This window comes from Hydra vulgaris, chromosome 14 (genome assembly GCF_038396675.1).
Source record: "Hydra vulgaris chromosome 14, alternate assembly HydraT2T_AEP".
Classification (NCBI taxonomy): domain Eukaryota; kingdom Metazoa; phylum Cnidaria; class Hydrozoa; order Anthoathecata; family Hydridae; genus Hydra; species Hydra vulgaris.
This window is the reverse complement of record NC_088933.1, coordinates 39356868-39376229: the sequence shown is the minus strand read 5'-3', so window position 1 is coordinate 39376229 and position 19362 is coordinate 39356868. Positions and strand designations below refer to the sequence as shown.

At 28.7% G+C, this 19362-nt stretch overlaps 4 protein-coding genes across 4 annotated transcripts in view; 2 read left to right on the top strand and 2 right to left on the bottom strand.

The window, feature by feature from the left end:
• The window catches only part of LOC136090468 (uncharacterized), a 23734-nt gene extending 13440 nt beyond the window's left edge, over window positions 1-10294 (bottom strand). The window contains exon 1 of the mRNA XM_065817161.1: window positions 10156-10294. The gene's annotated coding sequence lies outside the window, so the exon portion shown is untranslated. The remainder of the gene's footprint in view (window positions 1-10155) is intronic.
• Window positions 3149-4099, top strand: LOC136091110 (uncharacterized). The gene has a single exon (XM_065818097.1). It carries the CDS (start codon window positions 3149-3151, stop codon window positions 4097-4099), a length of 951 nt encoding a protein of 316 aa, XP_065674169.1.
• LOC136090467 (uncharacterized) lies at window positions 5031-19362 on the top strand. Its single transcript, XM_065817160.1, has 2 exons — window positions 5031-18968; window positions 19142-19362. The coding sequence occupies exon 1, from the start codon at window positions 7182-7184 to the stop codon at window positions 9621-9623; it is 2442 nt and encodes an 813-aa protein (XP_065673232.1). The 5' UTR covers window positions 5031-7181; the 3' UTR covers window positions 9624-18968; window positions 19142-19362.
• Window positions 10752-12188, bottom strand: LOC136091109 (uncharacterized). The gene has a single exon (XM_065818096.1). The coding sequence runs from the start codon at window positions 12186-12188 to the stop codon at window positions 10752-10754; it is 1437 nt and encodes a 478-aa protein (XP_065674168.1).

Genomic DNA, 19362 nt, shown 5'->3' with positions numbered 1-19362 from the left:
AAATTAAAAACAAATAATAACTTAAATTAATTCATACTTGTTAATAAATATGTTTTATCCTTTCTTTTTAGAATGTAGTAAGCGTGAAGAAGATAAGAATAAAAAAATATATTTAGAACTTTTAGGATTTGGAAAAGCAGGAGCTATTATTAAATCCGAAGGATTAATGCGAAGTAAACCATGTGCTACTGATTTACTTCGCATAAGTCCTTTGGATTTAAGATATGATTCAAAATGTTAATATAATTATAATATAATTACTGAAAAAGGTAATTTTCAAATACCAGATACTTATATTGATGGTGAAAGAAATAAACTTTATAAACTTATTTGGAATAAAGATACTGATTTTTATTTTAAAGTAGAAAGTGAAATTAAAGATTATAATAAACAATGGAGTAATGTTAAAAAGAATTATAAATTGAGAATGATAGATAAATATGTACTTCAATTAGAGTGTGACTTTAAAGAAAAAAAATTAACAAAAAGTATTTTATCAATTGCAGTACTAACAGGATTATTAGAATCAGATGACGTCACTTAAAAAGACTATGAAATTAAAAATATAATTAATATTGAAAAATATAAATAAAAACATAACATAAAATTCTATGTTGTGTTATGTTTTTTTATTTTTTTTTTGGAATACATTCTAGAGATGGAGAGTTATACATTGGTAAAAAGCCAATAACTATTGATGAAAATAATATAAATATTGATGGAAAAGAATATATTGGTACAAAAGGTCTGTGGGAATTGATAACAAAATTGAATCCAAATAAAGAAGTATATAATAATGAAGATATTAAAAACTATAGAGATATATTACTACAAACAGATGCAATTACTTCTAGTAATCCAAACAAACCAAAGTCGTCAAGAAGTGAAAAATACAATGAGTTAATATCTCCGATTTGGAAGGATATGAAGGGAGCAAGGAGAAAACTAGAGTATGAGAGAAAAGGAAGTGGAGTTGGAGATAAGAGAAGAATTAAAACTGTAATTCAAACTGTAATTCTTCCAAGCGATCCTAATGTATTAGTTGAAATATTAGGATTGCAAATAGCTGCTTGGGAGGCTGGTAATAATTCATCAAGAAATGAAGCTGTAGCAATTAGCAATGAAATTTTTTTTTTTTTTTTTTTTTTAATTTTAATTCTAGGTGCCCCAAGAAGTCTTAACGGTCTTGTCACAGAGCACCGCGGAAGTGCATATAACCAGGAAGTTCACGCCTCCTTCCTTACCTTGACGCGAAAATTTGTCCAGAGCTCGTTTCGAACCTGGATCTCCTGCTTATAAAGCAAGCGCTCTAACCACTGCGCCACGGCAGCACTTACTAAGGCAGGATATATTAAATAGCGAAGAATATAAAGCAATACAAAATATTCTAGCAGTATGAATAAAAAAAATTGTGTATATAAAAATGATCATCATTAAAAATAAGAGATATATTAAGAAGCATGTTATTGGAGGAAGTGGACTTTTTGATACTCTAAGAGAGATGTTTAGACGAGCAGCAGCATCAAATGTAACTAAAGTATCATCAGCTACGGTTAAAAAGCTTGCAGCTACTGATTTAGGAAAAAGTGCATTAACTGCTGCTAAATCAGCAGGAAAAGAACTATCATTATCAGCAATAGAAGCTGCTAAAAGTACTGCAATAGAAACAGGAAAAAAATTAATTGATAAAGTATCTAAATGAAATCTTGATAAAAAAAGTGAAGAGCTATTATTAAACTTGATTAGATCTGGAACAAAGTAATGAAGCAAATCTTAGTAATTTAGCATATGGATCTTCAATAAAACCAAAGAAATCAATTCGAAGAGAAAATGCTATTAGAATTGAAGAATTAGTTAAAAAAGGGAATGGGCTCAGATTATTTTTAAAATTCATTATCAGATAAAATTTTTTTTTTATTTTATATAAAAAATGACAATTTCTGAAGTATTTAATTATGATGAGCCAATGAAAGATGTAGGAATTGAAAGATGTCAATATTATGCCTATAATCCGATAATTGGTACAAATCTAAATAGCAGAGACATAAGAATTACAATTGATCAAACTGATTTATATACACTACCATCTAAAGCTTATATTTTAGTTGAAGGGACACTTCTTAAAAATGATGGGACAGCTTATGCTAATACAGATGTAATATCTTTAATAAATAATGGTATCATGTATCTATTCGATAGGATATCATATAAATTATCATCTACAGATGTAGAGACAATTGATAATCCAGGTGTAGCTACAATAGAGGTCGGCAAATTGTGGGCCGCAGCCCAATTGTGGGCCTTTGCTAAATAATTTGTGGGTCCCAAGCCACCTAACTGCATAATATACAAAGTAGTGTAGTTGTGGGCCTTTTAGTTGTTTTCCAGGCTGTAAAAATTATAAAGCCTCCTTATAAAATACTCCCTAACACCAGATCTTGTCATTTTAGACACAGTAAAAAAATAATTTTTATGCACTCTAACACTGTAGCACTTTAAGACTTCAAATAAGATCCTTATACTTAAAAGTTAAATCATGCTAAAAAATTACTCTACAAAAATAAAAACATTCAAAAAGCACGTCAAAAATAATTAGAACATTCGAATTTGTTCAGATGAAGTAACTCAAACAACAATTTAATTAATTTAACGCTGTAAAAACTATTTCATATCAAATATACCAGTGGTAAAAGTTATCGTCTTCAGAATGTTTTTCGTACTTTTCTTGAATAAAAAAACTACATTGTTTAGACTTTTTACGAAATAATTATTATAAAAGAAATAGTCGGCAAATCTTTAATGTTTTAAATAACCGGTTTTTTAAGACGCAATATTTGGAAATTGAATAACCAAAAATTACTCGAGTATAACCAGTTATCGAGTAACCGGTTATTGAGTTTGGATGCTTTACTCAGAAGTTGCAACTCTGATAAATACACACATTAACTTGCAAAGATATTATTATTATAGTTATTATTAGTAATTATCAATTATTAGTTCTATAATCAAATTCTATACTATATTCTGTTATATAGGTAATATAACCTATTTTATATATAATTTATTAATTGCTGTGGGCCGCAACTAAAACAAGAATTTTGCAAGTGGGCCCCTTTGAAATTATGGTGCCGACCAGTGAGCTACAACAATGCTTGGATTGTTAAAATATTCTAACAACTTTCAAGTTTCAAAGGGATTAAATCAATTATGGTATAAATATTTCTCAACAACAGCATCGCTAACAGATAACGTTGGATTTGCAATTAGGCAAGAAGTAATAATACAAAAATCAACTACAAAGGGAGCATTTTCATTTCGTATACCTTTAAACCACATTTTTGGTTTCTGTGATGATTATGACAAATCTGTTTTTGGATTTATACAAACATTAACTCTTACTAGAGGAAGTGACAATAATGCCATATTTAGAGCTAATAATGTAGTTGCTGGTAAAGTTGTTCTTGATAAAGTAGCATTATACATTCCACAGTTAGATCCATCATTTGAACAAAAATCTAAACTTCTCAGTATGATATCATCAAAAGTAACTATTCAATCAGCTTACAGAGAGCGCCGTCTTAATAGTATGGCAGTACCACAAACTACATCATTTAATTGGCAACTTAGTCCAAAGGCATCTTCTGTAAGACCTAGATATATCATTGTTGGATTTCGAACAAATAAGTTATTAGATCAAACAACAAATCTTTCATTATTCGATCATTGCGACTTGCAAAATATGCAAGTTGTTGATAGTAATAAAAATTACCCTGAACTTAACTATAATATATCATTTCCAAATATGAAGTATTCTTTAGCTTATGGTACTGCATCTGATTTTAGTGAAAAATTTCATGGAACTAGTGACTTGATTACAAATGGAAACATTCTATATACTGAATATAGAGATTTATTTCCAATTATGGTTTTTGATGTTAGTAATCAAAGAGAAAGATTAGATTCATCAATAGTAAATATATCAATTAGTGCAAGATTTAATACTGCAGTACCAGCAAATACTATGGCATATGCTCTTGTAATATCAGATAAATTATTAAACTTTCAATCAGATGGAAACAGGCTTACTCAAATTCATTAATTATAAATAAAAATGAATTGAAATTTTTTTTTCTTTATATAATAAAAATGTATTATACTAGAAAAGATTTACAAAATCTATTGAGAGAAAATAGTATAACAAAAACATCAGACAATTATGCAACATTATTAATGCTAGCTATAGATAATAAGTTGATAGATAAAGATAAAATAATGTCAAAAGTAGTAGAATCAACTGATGAAAAAAGGCCTGTTGGTCGTCCTAGAATTCATGAGATAAAAGAAAAGAAAAAAGAAATAGATCCAAAATATGAAAGATTGAGATCATTAAGAAAAGGCCAGTTACTATTAAATTAACAAACGTAGATACAGGGGAAGAAATAGTATACAAATCATTATGTAGAGCTATGAAAGAAACTAAACATGGATATGAATATTTTGAATAGCGTGAAAGGTTGATAATGGATATAAGATTGAAGTATTCAATTCTGAAAAGTTAAAAAAATGTAAAAAAATTCAACATCGTAAAAATATTTTTTTTTCAAATTAAATAAAAGAAGTATTTTATATATAAAAAAAAATGGCATTTATAACAATTGAATCATTTGATATTAAAAATTTATTTGTAAAAGATATATTCAAAGCTGATAAGCCAGTTCCATATCAAAAATTACAACTTGCATATAAATATCCAACAGGTGCTGGTCCCGTTCTCATTAAAACATTACCTTCTTTTTCCTATGGTGTGTGTGAAAATAGAGATTTTTAAAATGATAAACTTAATGGTTATTCAATATCATTTGTATGTGATAAAGAAAAATCTGATGAACAAGAAAAGTTTATTGCAATGATTGAATCTATTGAAAAATTTTGTAGACATCAAATTGAAGTATATAAAAATAAGATAAAAAAATCTAAAGTTAATCTTGCTAATTTAAAAATTTTAAGATATAATGCAGATAAACCTCCAATAATATATGGAAAGTTATTTACAAGTAATAAAGATTTAGAAATAACTGCAGTTTTCCGTCGTAGAAAAACTAAAAGTGAAGTAAATCCTTCGGATCAATGCAAAGTAAATCCGAAGGATACTGTAAAATCACTTGTTATAGCTTCACCTTATAATTATATCAAACAAACTTGTGAAGCTATTGGATGCTTAAAGATTGAAGGTATTTTTATTGGTTCAATGATAGAGTCAATACAAGTTAAACTTCAAGAAGTAGTTATTGTTAAAAAGATTTCTAATTTTACTTGTATAATGAACAGTTTAGATTTAGGAAGTGAATCAGATGATAAGTTGTAAAATATTTAATAATCTAAGGATTTAAAAAATATATAAAAATGGGAGAAAAAGCTATGGAATTTTATATAATGTATAAGCTTACGTCATGCAGTTTGTATTGGAAAAGAGAAGAAACAAATAATAATTTAAAAGATTTAAAAAAGTCTATAAAAAATGGAAAACATAATTCTTATGAGTCTGAAAGACCTACATTGCATGGGTCTGAAAGACCTACTTGACGAACCGATTCCATACATATCATCAGAAATATTAACTCCTGAACCTTTTGTATATAGAATAACAACTGTTCAAAATGAGAGACAACTTGAAAAACTGCGAACAGTAGAATATTACTGTAGAGTTAGAGGATGGAGGTGTGTATAATATTTTATATGAAATTTATAATATGAAATATTTTAACAAGGAAAAAAATTTTGAAAAATGATATTTTTTATAATAAAAAATATCTTTCATATATAAAATGGAAAACCATATGAATAGCAAAAATGTAAAAGAATTAAAAAAAATCGCTAAAGAGCAAAAAATTAAATATTATTATAATATGCGAAAAAGTGATCTTATTAATGCATTATCAGAGACCAGTTAATGAACCGAGACATTCGCATGTGACTAATATACTTGATAAACCAATTCCATTATCAGTTCAAGCACCTATTTTAGTTCCTGGACTATTTTCAAAGTTGACAACAGCTGCAAAAAATGTATCGTCTTATGTTGTCAACAGTTATAATGATGTCTTAGAGTGGGTTAAACCATATATTCCAAATCCAATTAAGAAGAAAGTAGAAGATACAGGATCTGATATTAAAAGAAAAATAGAATCAATATAATCTATAGTTTCTAATACAGTATACAAAAAACAAATAGAATTTAAATTGTCGCAATCAGCAGTTAAAAATGTGACAAAACAATTTACAGTTAAAGGTATAGATGGATATGATGTTACTTCATTCATTAAAGATGATAAGAAAAATGCAAGTAAAATACTAAATAAAAATAGAGGATCTAACGTGAATATAGTTATCACTTGTGAAATGGAGAAGATGAGTATTACAACAGGAGAAACTATAACTGCAGATGTGCCGTTTACAACTAAGAGTTTAAGAGTATTAGAATCTACAAATTTAGATGAGTTTTATGGAGAAGCAAAGTCTAAAATTTTAGAAAACTTATCATCATTTCAACAGCTAGGATCAAATTGGAGATTTGTTTCTATTATAAAGATGGATATAAATATGATAGAGTATAATCCTCTTAAAGCAAAATCGTATGTTCCATTAGATAAAGATTTAGCAGCTAAAAAGGCTATTATTAATATAAAAATGAAGATAATGATTGCTTTAAATGGTGCATAGCTAGATTTTTAAATCCAACAAATAATCATCCTGAAAGAGTTAATAAAGAGCTTAAAAATGAAGCTGAAAAAATAAATTGGGATAAGATAGAATTTCCAGTTTCACTAAATCAAATTACACTATTTGAGAAAAATAATCATGATATCAGTGTTAATGTATATGGATATGAAAAGGACTATAAATGCGAGAATTCAATTTACCCTTTACGCATTTCGAAAGATAATGATCGGAAACATTTAGCAGATTTATTATTAATTTCAGATGGAGAAAAAAGTCATTACTGCTTCATAAAAAGTTTAAGTAGATTACTTTCATCACAAACATCAAAAAGAACAAATGTTAAACACTATTGTAGAAATTGCTTACTTGGATATAACTCTGAAGAATCACTATCTAAACATAAATTGTATTGTAATACACATGATTCAGTTAGAATTGAACTTCCTAAATCAGGTTCAACAATGCAATTTGTCCATTATTATAGATCAATGAGTGTTTCATTTGTAGTGTATGCAGACTTTGAAAGTTTTATTAAACCCATTAAGACTTGCGCGCCCAATCCAAAGGAATCCTATACTAAGCAATATCAAAAATATTTTCCTAGCTCTTTCTGCTACTATATTAAATGTTTTGATGAGAGTTATTTTCTAGGTAAATTAGAAACATTTACCGCAAATAGTGAAGAAGATGATGTTGCGCAAATATTTGTTGACAGATTAGAAGAAGATATTAAAAATGTTTGTTATAGGATCAACTTTAAAAAGGGCATGATATATACTCATGAAAATAAGAAAGACTTTAATGATGCAACTGAATATTTAGGAGAAGACAAAGTACGTGACCACTGTCACATTACTGGAAAATATAGAGGTGCTGCACATAATAGTTGTAATTTAAAATATAAAATTCCAAAATTCATTCCAGTACTATTTCACAATTTATCAGGTTATGATAGTCACTTATTTATAAAGAAATTATCTGGAGGAAAATTAAGTTGCCTCCCTAACAACGAAGAAAAGTATATTAGCTTTTCTAGAGAGATTAAAATTAGAGAATTTACTAATAAAGAAGGTAAGAATGTTGAAATTAAGCGTGAACTTCGTTTCTTAGATAGTTATAGGTTTATGCCTTCTAGTTTAGATGCTTTATCAAAAAATTTATTAAAAGAACAGTGTAAAAATATTAGAAAATTTTATTCAAAGAAACAATTAGATTTATTACTTAGAAAAGGTATTTACCCTTATGATTGGGTAGATTCTGTTGATAAATTTAATGAAACCCAATTACCTCCAAAAGAGTTGTTCTTTTCTAAATTGAATGATGAAGGCATTAGCGAAGATGATTACTCACATGCTAAAAATGTGTGGAATGAGTTTAAATGTATATCTTTTAGAGACTATCTTGACTTGTACAATGTTTCAGATGTACTTTTAGATGTTTTTGAAAATTTTAGAGATGTTTGTATAAAAAATTATAAATTAGATCCTTCTTGGTACTTCACATTACCAGGATTAGCTTGGGATGCAGCATTGAAGAAAACAAAAGTAAAATTAGAACTGTTAAGCGATTACGATATGATACTAATGATAAAGAAAGGAATAAGAGGTGGAATCAGTATGATATCGAATAGATTAGGAACATCTAATAACAAGTACATGGATGACGCATATGACAAAAGCAAAGAATCAACATTCATCCAATATCTAGACGCTAATAATCTATATGGATGGGCGATGAGTAAGCCACTTCCAACACATGGGTTTAAATGGATGGATGAAGATGAGTTGAAAAACTGGAAAAACACTCCATGTATACTAGAAGTAGATTTAGATTATCCTGAACATCTGCATGATGATCATAATGACTACCCACTTGCTCCTGAAAATGTAAAATCGGATAAAGTCGACAAATTAATTCTAAATTTAAATCATAAGAAAAGTTATGTAATACATTATGAAAATCTAAAATTGTATGAACAATTAGGATTAGTTATTACAAAAATTCATAGAGGAGTCATGTTTGAAGAAAGCGCTTGGTTGAGCAAATACATTGAACTAAATACTTATCTTAGAACTAAAGCGACAAATGAATTTGAAAAAGGCTTTTTCAAATTGATGAATAATTCAGTATTTGGAAAAACAATGGAGAACATTGAGAACAGAGTAGATGTTAGATTAATAACTAACCGAGATGAAGCTGTTAAATTAGCATCAAGACCAAACTACAAAAGTAGAACAATATTTGATGAAAATTTGATAGCTATACATATGAAAAGAACAAAATTAATGTACAACAAACCAATTTACTTAGGAATGTGCATTTTAGAATTAAGCAAAACTCTAATGTATGAATTCCATTACGATTACATAAAGAATAAATATGCTGATCGAGCGAAACTATTATTCACAGATACAGATTCATTAGCATATGAAATAAAAACAGAAGATTTTTATGCTGATATTTCTAAAGATGTTGAAAGTAAATTTGATACAAGTGAGTTCGATCCAAAGCACCCAGCAATTAATAATGTAGGATTTGAAGTTGGTCTTAATAAGAAAGTATTAGGAATGTTCAAAGATGAAGCAGGAGGAGCACAAATTAAAGAATTTGTAGGACTCAGATCTAAATTATATTCCTACAAAGTCCATGGAAAAAAAAATAAAAAATGTAAAGGAATAAAAAAAAATATTGTTAAAAAGTATATAACACATGAAGATTATAAACATTGTTTATTAAATAAAGTTGATCAAGTTAGAAAAATGAATGTAATAAGATCCCATTCACATGAAGTATATACTGAAGAAATAAATAAAATTGCATTAAGTGCAGACGATGATAAAAGAGTCATTTTAAAAGACAGAATACACACTTTAGCATACGGGCATTATAAATTAAGGCAATAGGCATTAAGGCAGTAGGCATTAAAGAAACACCACCTCCCTTCACCCAAAGTCATACTAAACAAAAAATAACATGAATATTTTTTATTTATTTAAAATGAGAATAAATAAAAAACGAAAAGTAATATTAAAAACTTTGTTATTAGACGATCATAAATTAAAATTAATAAAGATATATACAAATAATATTAAAGAAATTAATCAAAAAATAATAAAAGCTGTAAAACAATATTACAAATACTACGGTGAAGAATGTATTAATAATGTTGATATTTCGATCTATTTCATACAAAACACTGATAAATATGATCCATTTATAAACTTGTCTAATAATATAGAAGTGTACATATAAATTTACAAAAAATTTAAAAAAAAAAAATGATATAAATAATTTTCTTGCGTATATAAAATGGAAAATAGAGAATTAAAATTAAAAACTCTTTTACTTAGTAAAAATGAAATAATTATATTTGCTAATAGAGCTGATAAAGATTTAATAAACAAAGATATAAAAGATATAGTAAAAGACGCTTACTGCAATAATGATAACGTAAACTTAGAAATCCATTACATCAGAAACATTGATAAATATGACTTAAGGTGGTACACCTCCATTCAAAAAATTTTCTTTAAAATAATCAAAACAAAATTAAAAATACCATCAGACAAGTTGAAACAATTGTACTAATATTTTTATAAATACGAAATCTTGATTTCCCAACTTTTGCCTTACTTATTCCATAAAAATTACGCAAAGGTGGGTATAATTTAAAACAAGATAGGGTGGGGAGGGGTAATACGGATAGAATTTTAGATATATTTTTTTCTAACATAATTTTTTTTTTAGTTAAAAACCACCATAAAAACTTTTGTTATTTTTCTTTACATTCAGGGTGTATACAATAAAATCACAATGAGTAAAACATAAATATATTTTAAATAACTAACATACTAATTCTCTTTTAACAACACCTTTCATATATCCAAATTACCCCACTGGTGGGGTAATGCGGATACTCATTATATTTGATATAAGGATAATCATTATATTTGATTTGATATCACACTTATTGCTTTTCACGTATTTAAAAAGTCAAACTGTATTGGTTATGTCAAGCAGTTTTTTTTTACTTACTGATACAGTCTTCTTTTCAGCTTTATCTTTTCTTCTTCTTGTAACCTTGCGACAACATCTTGTGCTGTTAAAATTTCTCCCTTTTTGGCCTGGACACGTGCTCTGCGTTTTTTTGAATTTGCAAGTGCTGTCAGTGTAGGTTGACTTGGGCTAGGTGTAAGTACAGAATCGATTGCTCTCTGCAGATTTTTTACAACATTTTCTTTTTTGTTAAACTTATCTACTTCCTCATGCATTGGCTGCATGTTCACTATCTTTTTCATAGGTTTTGATTTGTCAACAGAGTAAAGACCACTACCATTAAAACCACTTTTCAGGAGTTTGTTATCTATCTTACTGATAAGAGCTTTTAGTAAAGTTGGAAATACAGACTTGTCAACATTTTTATGTCTGCTTTCTCTTAACCAATCCTTAAGGATTTTCTTCCAATGGGATTTCAATGGAGCAAAAAAACCAACATCAAGAGGTTGTAATGCATGACTTGTGTTCGGAGGTAAGCAAAGTAAAATTATATGATTGTCCAGAGCCTTTTTAACAGTAGAATATGTTATATGGCTGTTGTGTCCATCACATAGCAGCAACACAGGCTTTTCATAATCCTTAACATGTATAATAAACCTGTCAATCCAACTTTCAAAAATATAGTCCTCCATCCAACCGGATTTTGTTACACCATACATTGCATTTTCTGGTCCATTTTGACACCATGCATCATAAAGGTGGATGGCATTGTAGACGACAAAGGGAGGTAGACACTGTCCATTTGCTGACCCACAAAACAGTACAGTATACATTGATTTACCACATGATGGAGCAATGTAATAGGCTGTTTTTGATGTTTTACGAACAAAGATTTTTCCTGCTGTAGGATCTGTACGTAAACCTGTTTCATCTAAATTAAATATGCAATGCGGTCTATCAAATAAATTATTATCATTTAATGTCTTTTCATATAACTCAAAAAAATCTGTCAATGTTTTTAGAGAAAGATCATTAGCTCTTGCTTTTGTCAAAAGTTCAGGTTTTCTTTTACCAAGGACTACATTCCATCGTTTTTCAAAAGACATGCACCAGTCTTTCCCTGGCTTGTCATCTTTGAATGGAGTTTTTTTGCCAATAAATGTTATATAGGATTTAACCATCAGTTTGATATCTTCTCTATCTTGTGGAAAACCCTTATCAGCTAAGTACATCAAGGCTTCTACTAGAAGATTTTCATCAGTATTATTTAAAACAAACCCACGACCGCTTCCAATTCTTTTGTCATTCCTTTGAATTTGATCATGGTATCGTCTGTATAATGTCCCATAAGGAATTCCAGAAGACTTTGATACACTGTATACTGACTCTCCTTCCTTAACAAGCTGTATGGCAGTTATTAGTTTGCTGTGATCATATGTACCAATAGTCTTGCGTTGGTATTCACAAGGCATAATAATTTATTTCAGTTTTATTATTTTATCTAAAATATTTTAAAACAAACTTTAGTTATATAAAGTCTATAATTTAATTATAAAGTAAAGAGGAATACAAAAATAAAATATAAAACATTTAAATGGGAGTTTAAATTTTACCCTAGCCATTCAGGGAAAACAAATTTGAACTATGATCTTAATGTAAATAGTTCAGAAGCATTATATAAAACTATTATATGTCACTGAAAAATGTATAATACTATATTAAAAAGCAAAAGTGAGCATAAATGTATATTTAAATGTCGTGTAGCTTGTATTTTTGTAATAAAATACTATAACGTGAGTAGGATTTTATATATTTTATATATATCCATTTTACCCCACTATTATTTTACCTGCATATCCATTTTACCCCATTTTAGATTTTTGTTTATTTATCAATATGGGTTAGAGAACTTATAAATTAAATTCTACATATTGTTACATCATGGTCCAACTAATGAATATACATCATTAAACTTCCATAAGTAATATTACTGAAGTCTGCAGACAAAAGTTTTAAAACAATGTTTTTTATATTTTTTTCAAAACAACGTGTTTTATATATAAACTCTTTATGTAAATCAAATATAAACATTGTTAACGCAAAAAAAAGAAGCCAATTATGTGTAGAAACTCCATGGATACTTATTGAATATATCCATATTACCCCAACAATCCATATTACCCCACCCTACCCTATCTCCGTTTCTATAAATAAATTAGTTCTAAAATGTTCACATTATGTTCCTAAAAGATGCAAAGAGTTTATGAACCAGAATCATGCATTGAAGATGCATAGAACACTTTAAAAGTAATTTTTAATAGATTTATAAAGTTTTTGAACAAAAAAGGCAAGAAAAAAAGGTATTAAATATACTTTGACACCATATTTATTTGTAATTCTAGTTCATTACCTAAGTCAAACAATAATAAAAGCACCCTAAAAATTTTAATTTAACATATGAGCCCATTAAAAACATTCTCTAAATCTTAAAGCACATAATAAAGAAGAAGCTGAAGTATAGATAAGATATTGTTGTTTAGAAGGTTGAAATTTTTATGTTTAAAAATGAGTTGCCATGGCGTTGCTATGGACCTCAAAATCCCATAATGGCCAAAGTACACACATTTTTATATACTTATTTATTTATTTTATTTTTAAAAAAATCATAAGTATGTTCTATGAACTAAAAATATCGATATTTGAAAAGTTTATTTTTTCTAAAAAAATTCCAAAATTAATGGGGGTGTACCACCTTAATTTCATATTATGATGATATTATAATATTTAAAACTGGACGTATTAGTAAATATAAAATAGTTCGTAAAGAATATGAAGAACAAATAGAAAAGTTAGATGAAAAGTCAGATGAAGAGTCAGATGAAGAGTCAGATGAAGAGTCAGATGAAGAGTCAGATGAAGAGACTGATAATACTAATGTAATTATGAATATTGTAATTAATTCTAAGAAACTAAAGAATCTAACAATTAATCATTAATATATATAATAAAAACTTTATTATATATAAATAGGACAAGTTTATTAATGTTAAAGGATTAGCCATACCAAATGAACCTCTAACTAATTTTCAATTGATAGAAGCCGCAAAAAAACTAAAAATAAAAAATTTTAGATGTGTATTTGTTAGAGATCAATTACCAAATAAAACAATAAAAAAAGAATGTGGAATATTAAATAAAGGAGATTCAAGTACTAATGGATTTCATTTGTTGGTATAAAGACGATAAAGTAAAGTACACTTTTGACTCTTAAAGCCAACCTCCACCATCTGAACTTGTTGAATACTTACGCTATCCTGTTTATTATAATAGTGAAAGAGTTCAATTTGGAAATACTTCTTATTGCGGCCACTTGTGTCTTTACTTTTTAAAGAAATTAGATGAAGGATACGATTTTCAAGATATTATTGAAAACTTATTGAATACAAAAATATAAAAAATCTTTCAGATTCATGAAAGATTTAAAAAAATCTCTCATATATAAAATGCCTGTCGATATATTCGGAAGAACTTCAAACTCAAATACACAATCAATAGTAAACGGATTAACAATGTCTCAAGCTGATAACACATTTCTTAGAAGAGATGGACTAAATAGTATGACTGATAAACTTGATATGAATGGTAATACAGTATAAAATGTGCCAGCTCCTATACATCTAAATGATGTTGCTACAAAAGATTATGTTGACCATATAGTACCTACTTCTCACATTTTAAATCTATTACTACTGGACCGCCTGTAGCAGGTAACGTATTTCTTAAAATATATGCAGATGGCAAACCTCGCATAGGAAATTTAGCTTATACTACAACTAATACTGGAATGGATACTAATGATCTAGCCTGTGATTTTTTGTGTTCTCCACTTGGTGGCCCATTTTATGTTAACTCTTTGTAATGTGCATACTCCTATTCAATTTGGAGGATATTTTACATTTGATATGCCATTTAAACAAACTTTAAAAATTGAACTTTATAACGCTACTGGAGTTGTTGTTCTTAACTATTGGATACAACCTTTTTGTTGTATCCAATAGTTAAGAACAACTCCAGTAGCGGTGGTAATGATTGATATCTGTTGCTAGATATCAATCATTACCACTTACATCGCAGATCTTACTTTACGATCTGATGTATTTAGATATACTAACACATCTTATGGTAGTGAATATATATTGATAGATACTGCAGGAAAGGGTAATGGGGTTTATTAAAAATATATTAGAATGCATATTATTTGCATATCTGGAAATTGGTAGGAATCAAGATTACAGATGTATGATGATAGCGCTCCTCATAAACATGCTAACAATACTATAACGCCTTGGACTCCATACAACTATGGTAATTATTCATTATCTAGTGGATATGTAGATGCAAATAATCAGTCTAGTAACAGTACATGTATTTTCATGTCATCTGGATTAGAAGATTTTTATCTTAGATCGTGCAATAGTACTAATCTTACTTCATTTAATAATGAAGAATCTGGATTATTAGCTCAAATAAACTCTAATGGTACTACAGCACCATCAATTGATTCAGCAACTACTATCTCATTTTACAGAAGTTTTAAAGATTCTATGCCTAGTGTTGGTTCAGGAAGAAGATTGATAGTCACATTAAACTCTGGTGATGAACAAGTTGGACAATCTGGAAGTTTTCATGTCATTGGTGTAGCTTACTATTACAATTAAAATCGATCATAAAAGTTGTGGTCAATTGGACATCTTAAAATATATATAAAATTGTGGCTGGATAAATGGTCGAAAATAAAAATGGCTTAGAACATACATTTCTCTACTACTATCCAAGGTAAACCAAAAATAAAAAATGCTCATATAAATAACTTTAACTTCTATATGCTCTGCCATTAGCTCAATCAAAAGCTTTTCTCGTTCCACTTTAACAACAGCCGTTTCTTTCTGAAACCCTTTTGTTGCTTGAAGTATTCAAGTCTGAAACTTTTTAGATAATCCTTGAATTTCATCAAACAACAATACTGTTTCTATGTCATCTATTGGCTTCATGCTATTATTTAAAAGTTGTATACTTGTAGGTGTTTTTCCTCCGTCAAGCATGGCCTGTAGTAATTAATTAGTATAATTCATATAGAGTGGACTACAAGGGAAGCGATATTTTAAACATAATTTGCGCTTGGCTTGCTATCTAAATAAGAAAATTAGCCTACAAGCCAATCTACTTGTATTGCAAGGTGATTAATAACATGACTAATTGATACCGCTTCTAAATCTTCCTGCCATTTTTCATGCTGTTCATTCACTAGTGGCATTAAGAAAGCAAAGAATTTATTTTGCGAACAAATTAAAACTTTTTGTTTTTTTAAAAGACTACTTTGAGAAATTGATAAATTTCCCATCATACCCATAAAAATTCGACCTAAACGCAAAGTTTGAATTGCAATGCTACCCTGTGTGTCCTCCTTTAACTGATCTGATATCAAAGATCGATTATTATTATTTGAGTTAGAAAGGTAATGATTAAATTTTGATAGTGCCAATAGGGCATGTTGTCGTAAAAGGTTGTTAATCTCTGGTTCCAAATCTCTTGATTTATCCTGATTATCAATAGCAGTTGTACTCTAGCAGTTGTAACTCCCAAATAATAACAAAGGTGTACTACAACCATTTCAGGGATTTGAGCTATTTTTGCACTTAAAAGGGTTTGTTCTAACTTTTCCAGAAAATTTCCACAGTTTTGCATTGTTTTATCTTTAAGATCCGTTAACGAAAAAAAGTCTATAAAGTTATCATAATCAACGCTACTTAACATTGGCTTTGGGTACGGTATATTTTTTCTTTTTATCATAAATCATTCATGAATTTTTATACATAGCATTAGCAATAGCCACCTGCGGTTGTTTCCAATATTTTCATGTATTGACAATATCCATTATGAGAGTTGCAATATTCATTCAGCTCTTCTTTATCGACAGAATCGATAATGGTTTTAACTATTTCATCTAACAGTAAAATTGTTACCTTCGAGGGAAAAACACTCGAATATGGGAATGGAGGTAATGAAATACCGGTGTATTTCATTACCTCCGCCATATATAATACACTTTACCTTTTTATCAATAAAAGATATTAACTTTATTTGTTCCGGTTATTTTGCCACTTCTATTTATTCTAAACTTAAGCTGGTAATTTTAGATAACTTTGTATAATCGCTGCTAAAGTTATTGGTCTTATTGTAACATAATAATGTGTGATAATTCAAAAAAGGTATTTATTACAACTGCTTTAACACTTGTCAGATTTTTGTAAAAAATTAGTATCCAGAATGCTTTTATATTTCGCCAACTCTTGCCAAAACACCCATATTTGAAATAGTTATAGTTTTAGCGGATTTATTAATTACGGAGGTTAGCTTACCAAACCAGTTGCCAATCTAAAGTAGAATGATGACGTCAAGCTGGTGTATTTTTAAAGCAAACTGTCAAGTTTTTAACGTATCCTATCATGCAACGGGATTCCTCTCCAAGAAAATTTAATCCATCGTATGTTTCCAAGTTCCCATATTCGAGTATTTTTCGCTCGAAGGTAACTTCATTTTCAAAACCTTGACGAGCCATATCAAATAACGGTTCCGTTACTTGATTCTTATTGATAAAAACACAATCGGCTACAGGTCCGTTATTGCCCACCATAAAACTCTTTTTTCAGCGACAGGATTTCTTTCAGTTGACCAAAAATATCAAATTCTTTGACTATTTCCCCAATATTAGCCTAAAGTATTTGTTGCCGTTCATGCCACCGTTGCTAGTAATTTTTTTCATGATGTACGCTGATTAATTAATTGATAAATAATTTTTTGAGCTTCAGTCCTTGATTTTCAATTTCTTTTTGTATCGCTGCTTCATAGTTAGTCTCCACCCATTGCCGAACAAAAGAATTTGGGGGTTTTAACTCAATGGTTTTAGCACTTTCGTCAATAGCGGGAGTTAGTTTACTAAATCAGTTGTTATAAGCATGGGTATCATACGTTTCTATTAGCTGAATGCAAATATCTCTTCATACTCCATCAGGTAAATTCAGTTATTGTTTACCGGTATATTAGCCTTATATCTGAAGTTTATATTTTCTGTTTTAATAGCATTGTGAAGCTCTTGCTCTTAAGCTTTAACCATATAAGCGATAAAAAAGCATCTATAGTCAAAAATTTATATATTCATGGATAGTTTGAGCTATTAGCTTTGGAACTTCAGTGCTATCTACTCCCATAGGGTTATAAAAATAAATAGTAGGGTTATAAAAATAATGAGTACCCTTGCACACATAAGCTATTAGCCAGTTGTATGATTTGGTAGAAGAGGTTTCTTTATGTTGGAAGCTTCTATGTACAAGACCTAGATGTTCTAATTTAACTATTTTTTTTCTAATTGTATCTTTGCTGCATCCGTGTATTTCAGCAAGTCTTGCATAATTTATAAATATTCCGGCAGTTTTTAGTTTGTTGATATGATATAAATTGCCGTCTTTTTCATAGCCAATCTTTGGGTTATACCAAGACCTTAAGGTATCAAAGAAGATATTTATAGCTAAATAATCGAGTGATCCGTCTTTGTTAGTGATAATCGTATTTAGCTGCTCCTTGTTAATAAGGCTAGGAAATGCATGTTTTTTATCCTGATAATGATCAGTTTTTATTTCTACTAAGGATTTGTTTTTGAGCTTTTTGCTCTTGTTTGTGTGCTAAAATAGCCATTTTATTTATTGTTAGTTAAATTGTATTTTAATATTTTTTACTGAATCAAAACGGTTTGACGAATAGATAATACCTTACTATTCTATGAAATATTCCTATCACAATTGCTTAGTAAGATTTGATAACAAGCTACTCAGGACAGTTAGGTAGATTAGCTTCCTTTAAAACAAAATTACTATTTTCTTTATACCACTGAATTAGTTTTTTGGAATAGTGGATTTAGCCCAGGTCTGGCCAAAAACAGAATGGTTGTTTGTGTTTTTTGAATTAAAGGAAGAAGTTGTTTTTTTAGGTATTCAGTCACTTATAAATTTGATGTCAAAGATTGATTTTTTATGAAAGAAAAGCTTTTAAAACTACAACTGCAAATAGCATGCCATAAAAAAAACTTGGGAGCAATTTTTTTAACTCGAATGTACTTAAATTTTTTGGAAACTCTATAATGTTTCGACTGATAAGAGATGCTGATTACCTGGAAGCATCGAGTGATCTTTTTTACAGTAAGTTTAACCGTCTTCTAAAACGCATAATTTTTTTTTTCGTAATTAATTAAGCAATTTTTATCTCGTGATCAAGCAACCTTTTTGGTTTTTTTTTTTTTGTAATATACTTTCTGGTTGTTTTTTTTGAATACTATTTGAACAAAAGATCTACTGCATTTAAACTTCTTAAGGTTGGAATACAAGAAGCAAAATTGAGTGACGTTCGACTTGAAAATTCGTAAACAAAACATGAAAATTTCAAGATCGCGCTTGAGAAGGTCAAACTTGAAAAACCTAGAAGACGTTAATTTGAGGAATCAGAGAAAAAAACTTTGCAAACAATAGCGGCAGAGTATTTGTGTAGAGAAAACCTTTTAAACAAAGCAATTTAATTATATATTAAAATAATGTT

Bases quoted from the DNA above. Each gene is read 5' to 3' on its own strand.
- LOC136091109 (XM_065818096.1), bottom strand. From the start codon at position 12,188: ATGCCTTGTGAATACCAACGCAAGACTATTGGTACATATGATCACAGC.
- LOC136090467 (XM_065817160.1), top strand. From the start codon at position 7,182: ATGCAATTTGTCCATTATTATAGATCAATGAGTGTTTCATTTGTAGTG.
- LOC136091110 (XM_065818097.1), top strand. From the start codon at position 3,149: ATGCTTGGATTGTTAAAATATTCTAACAACTTTCAAGTTTCAAAGGGA.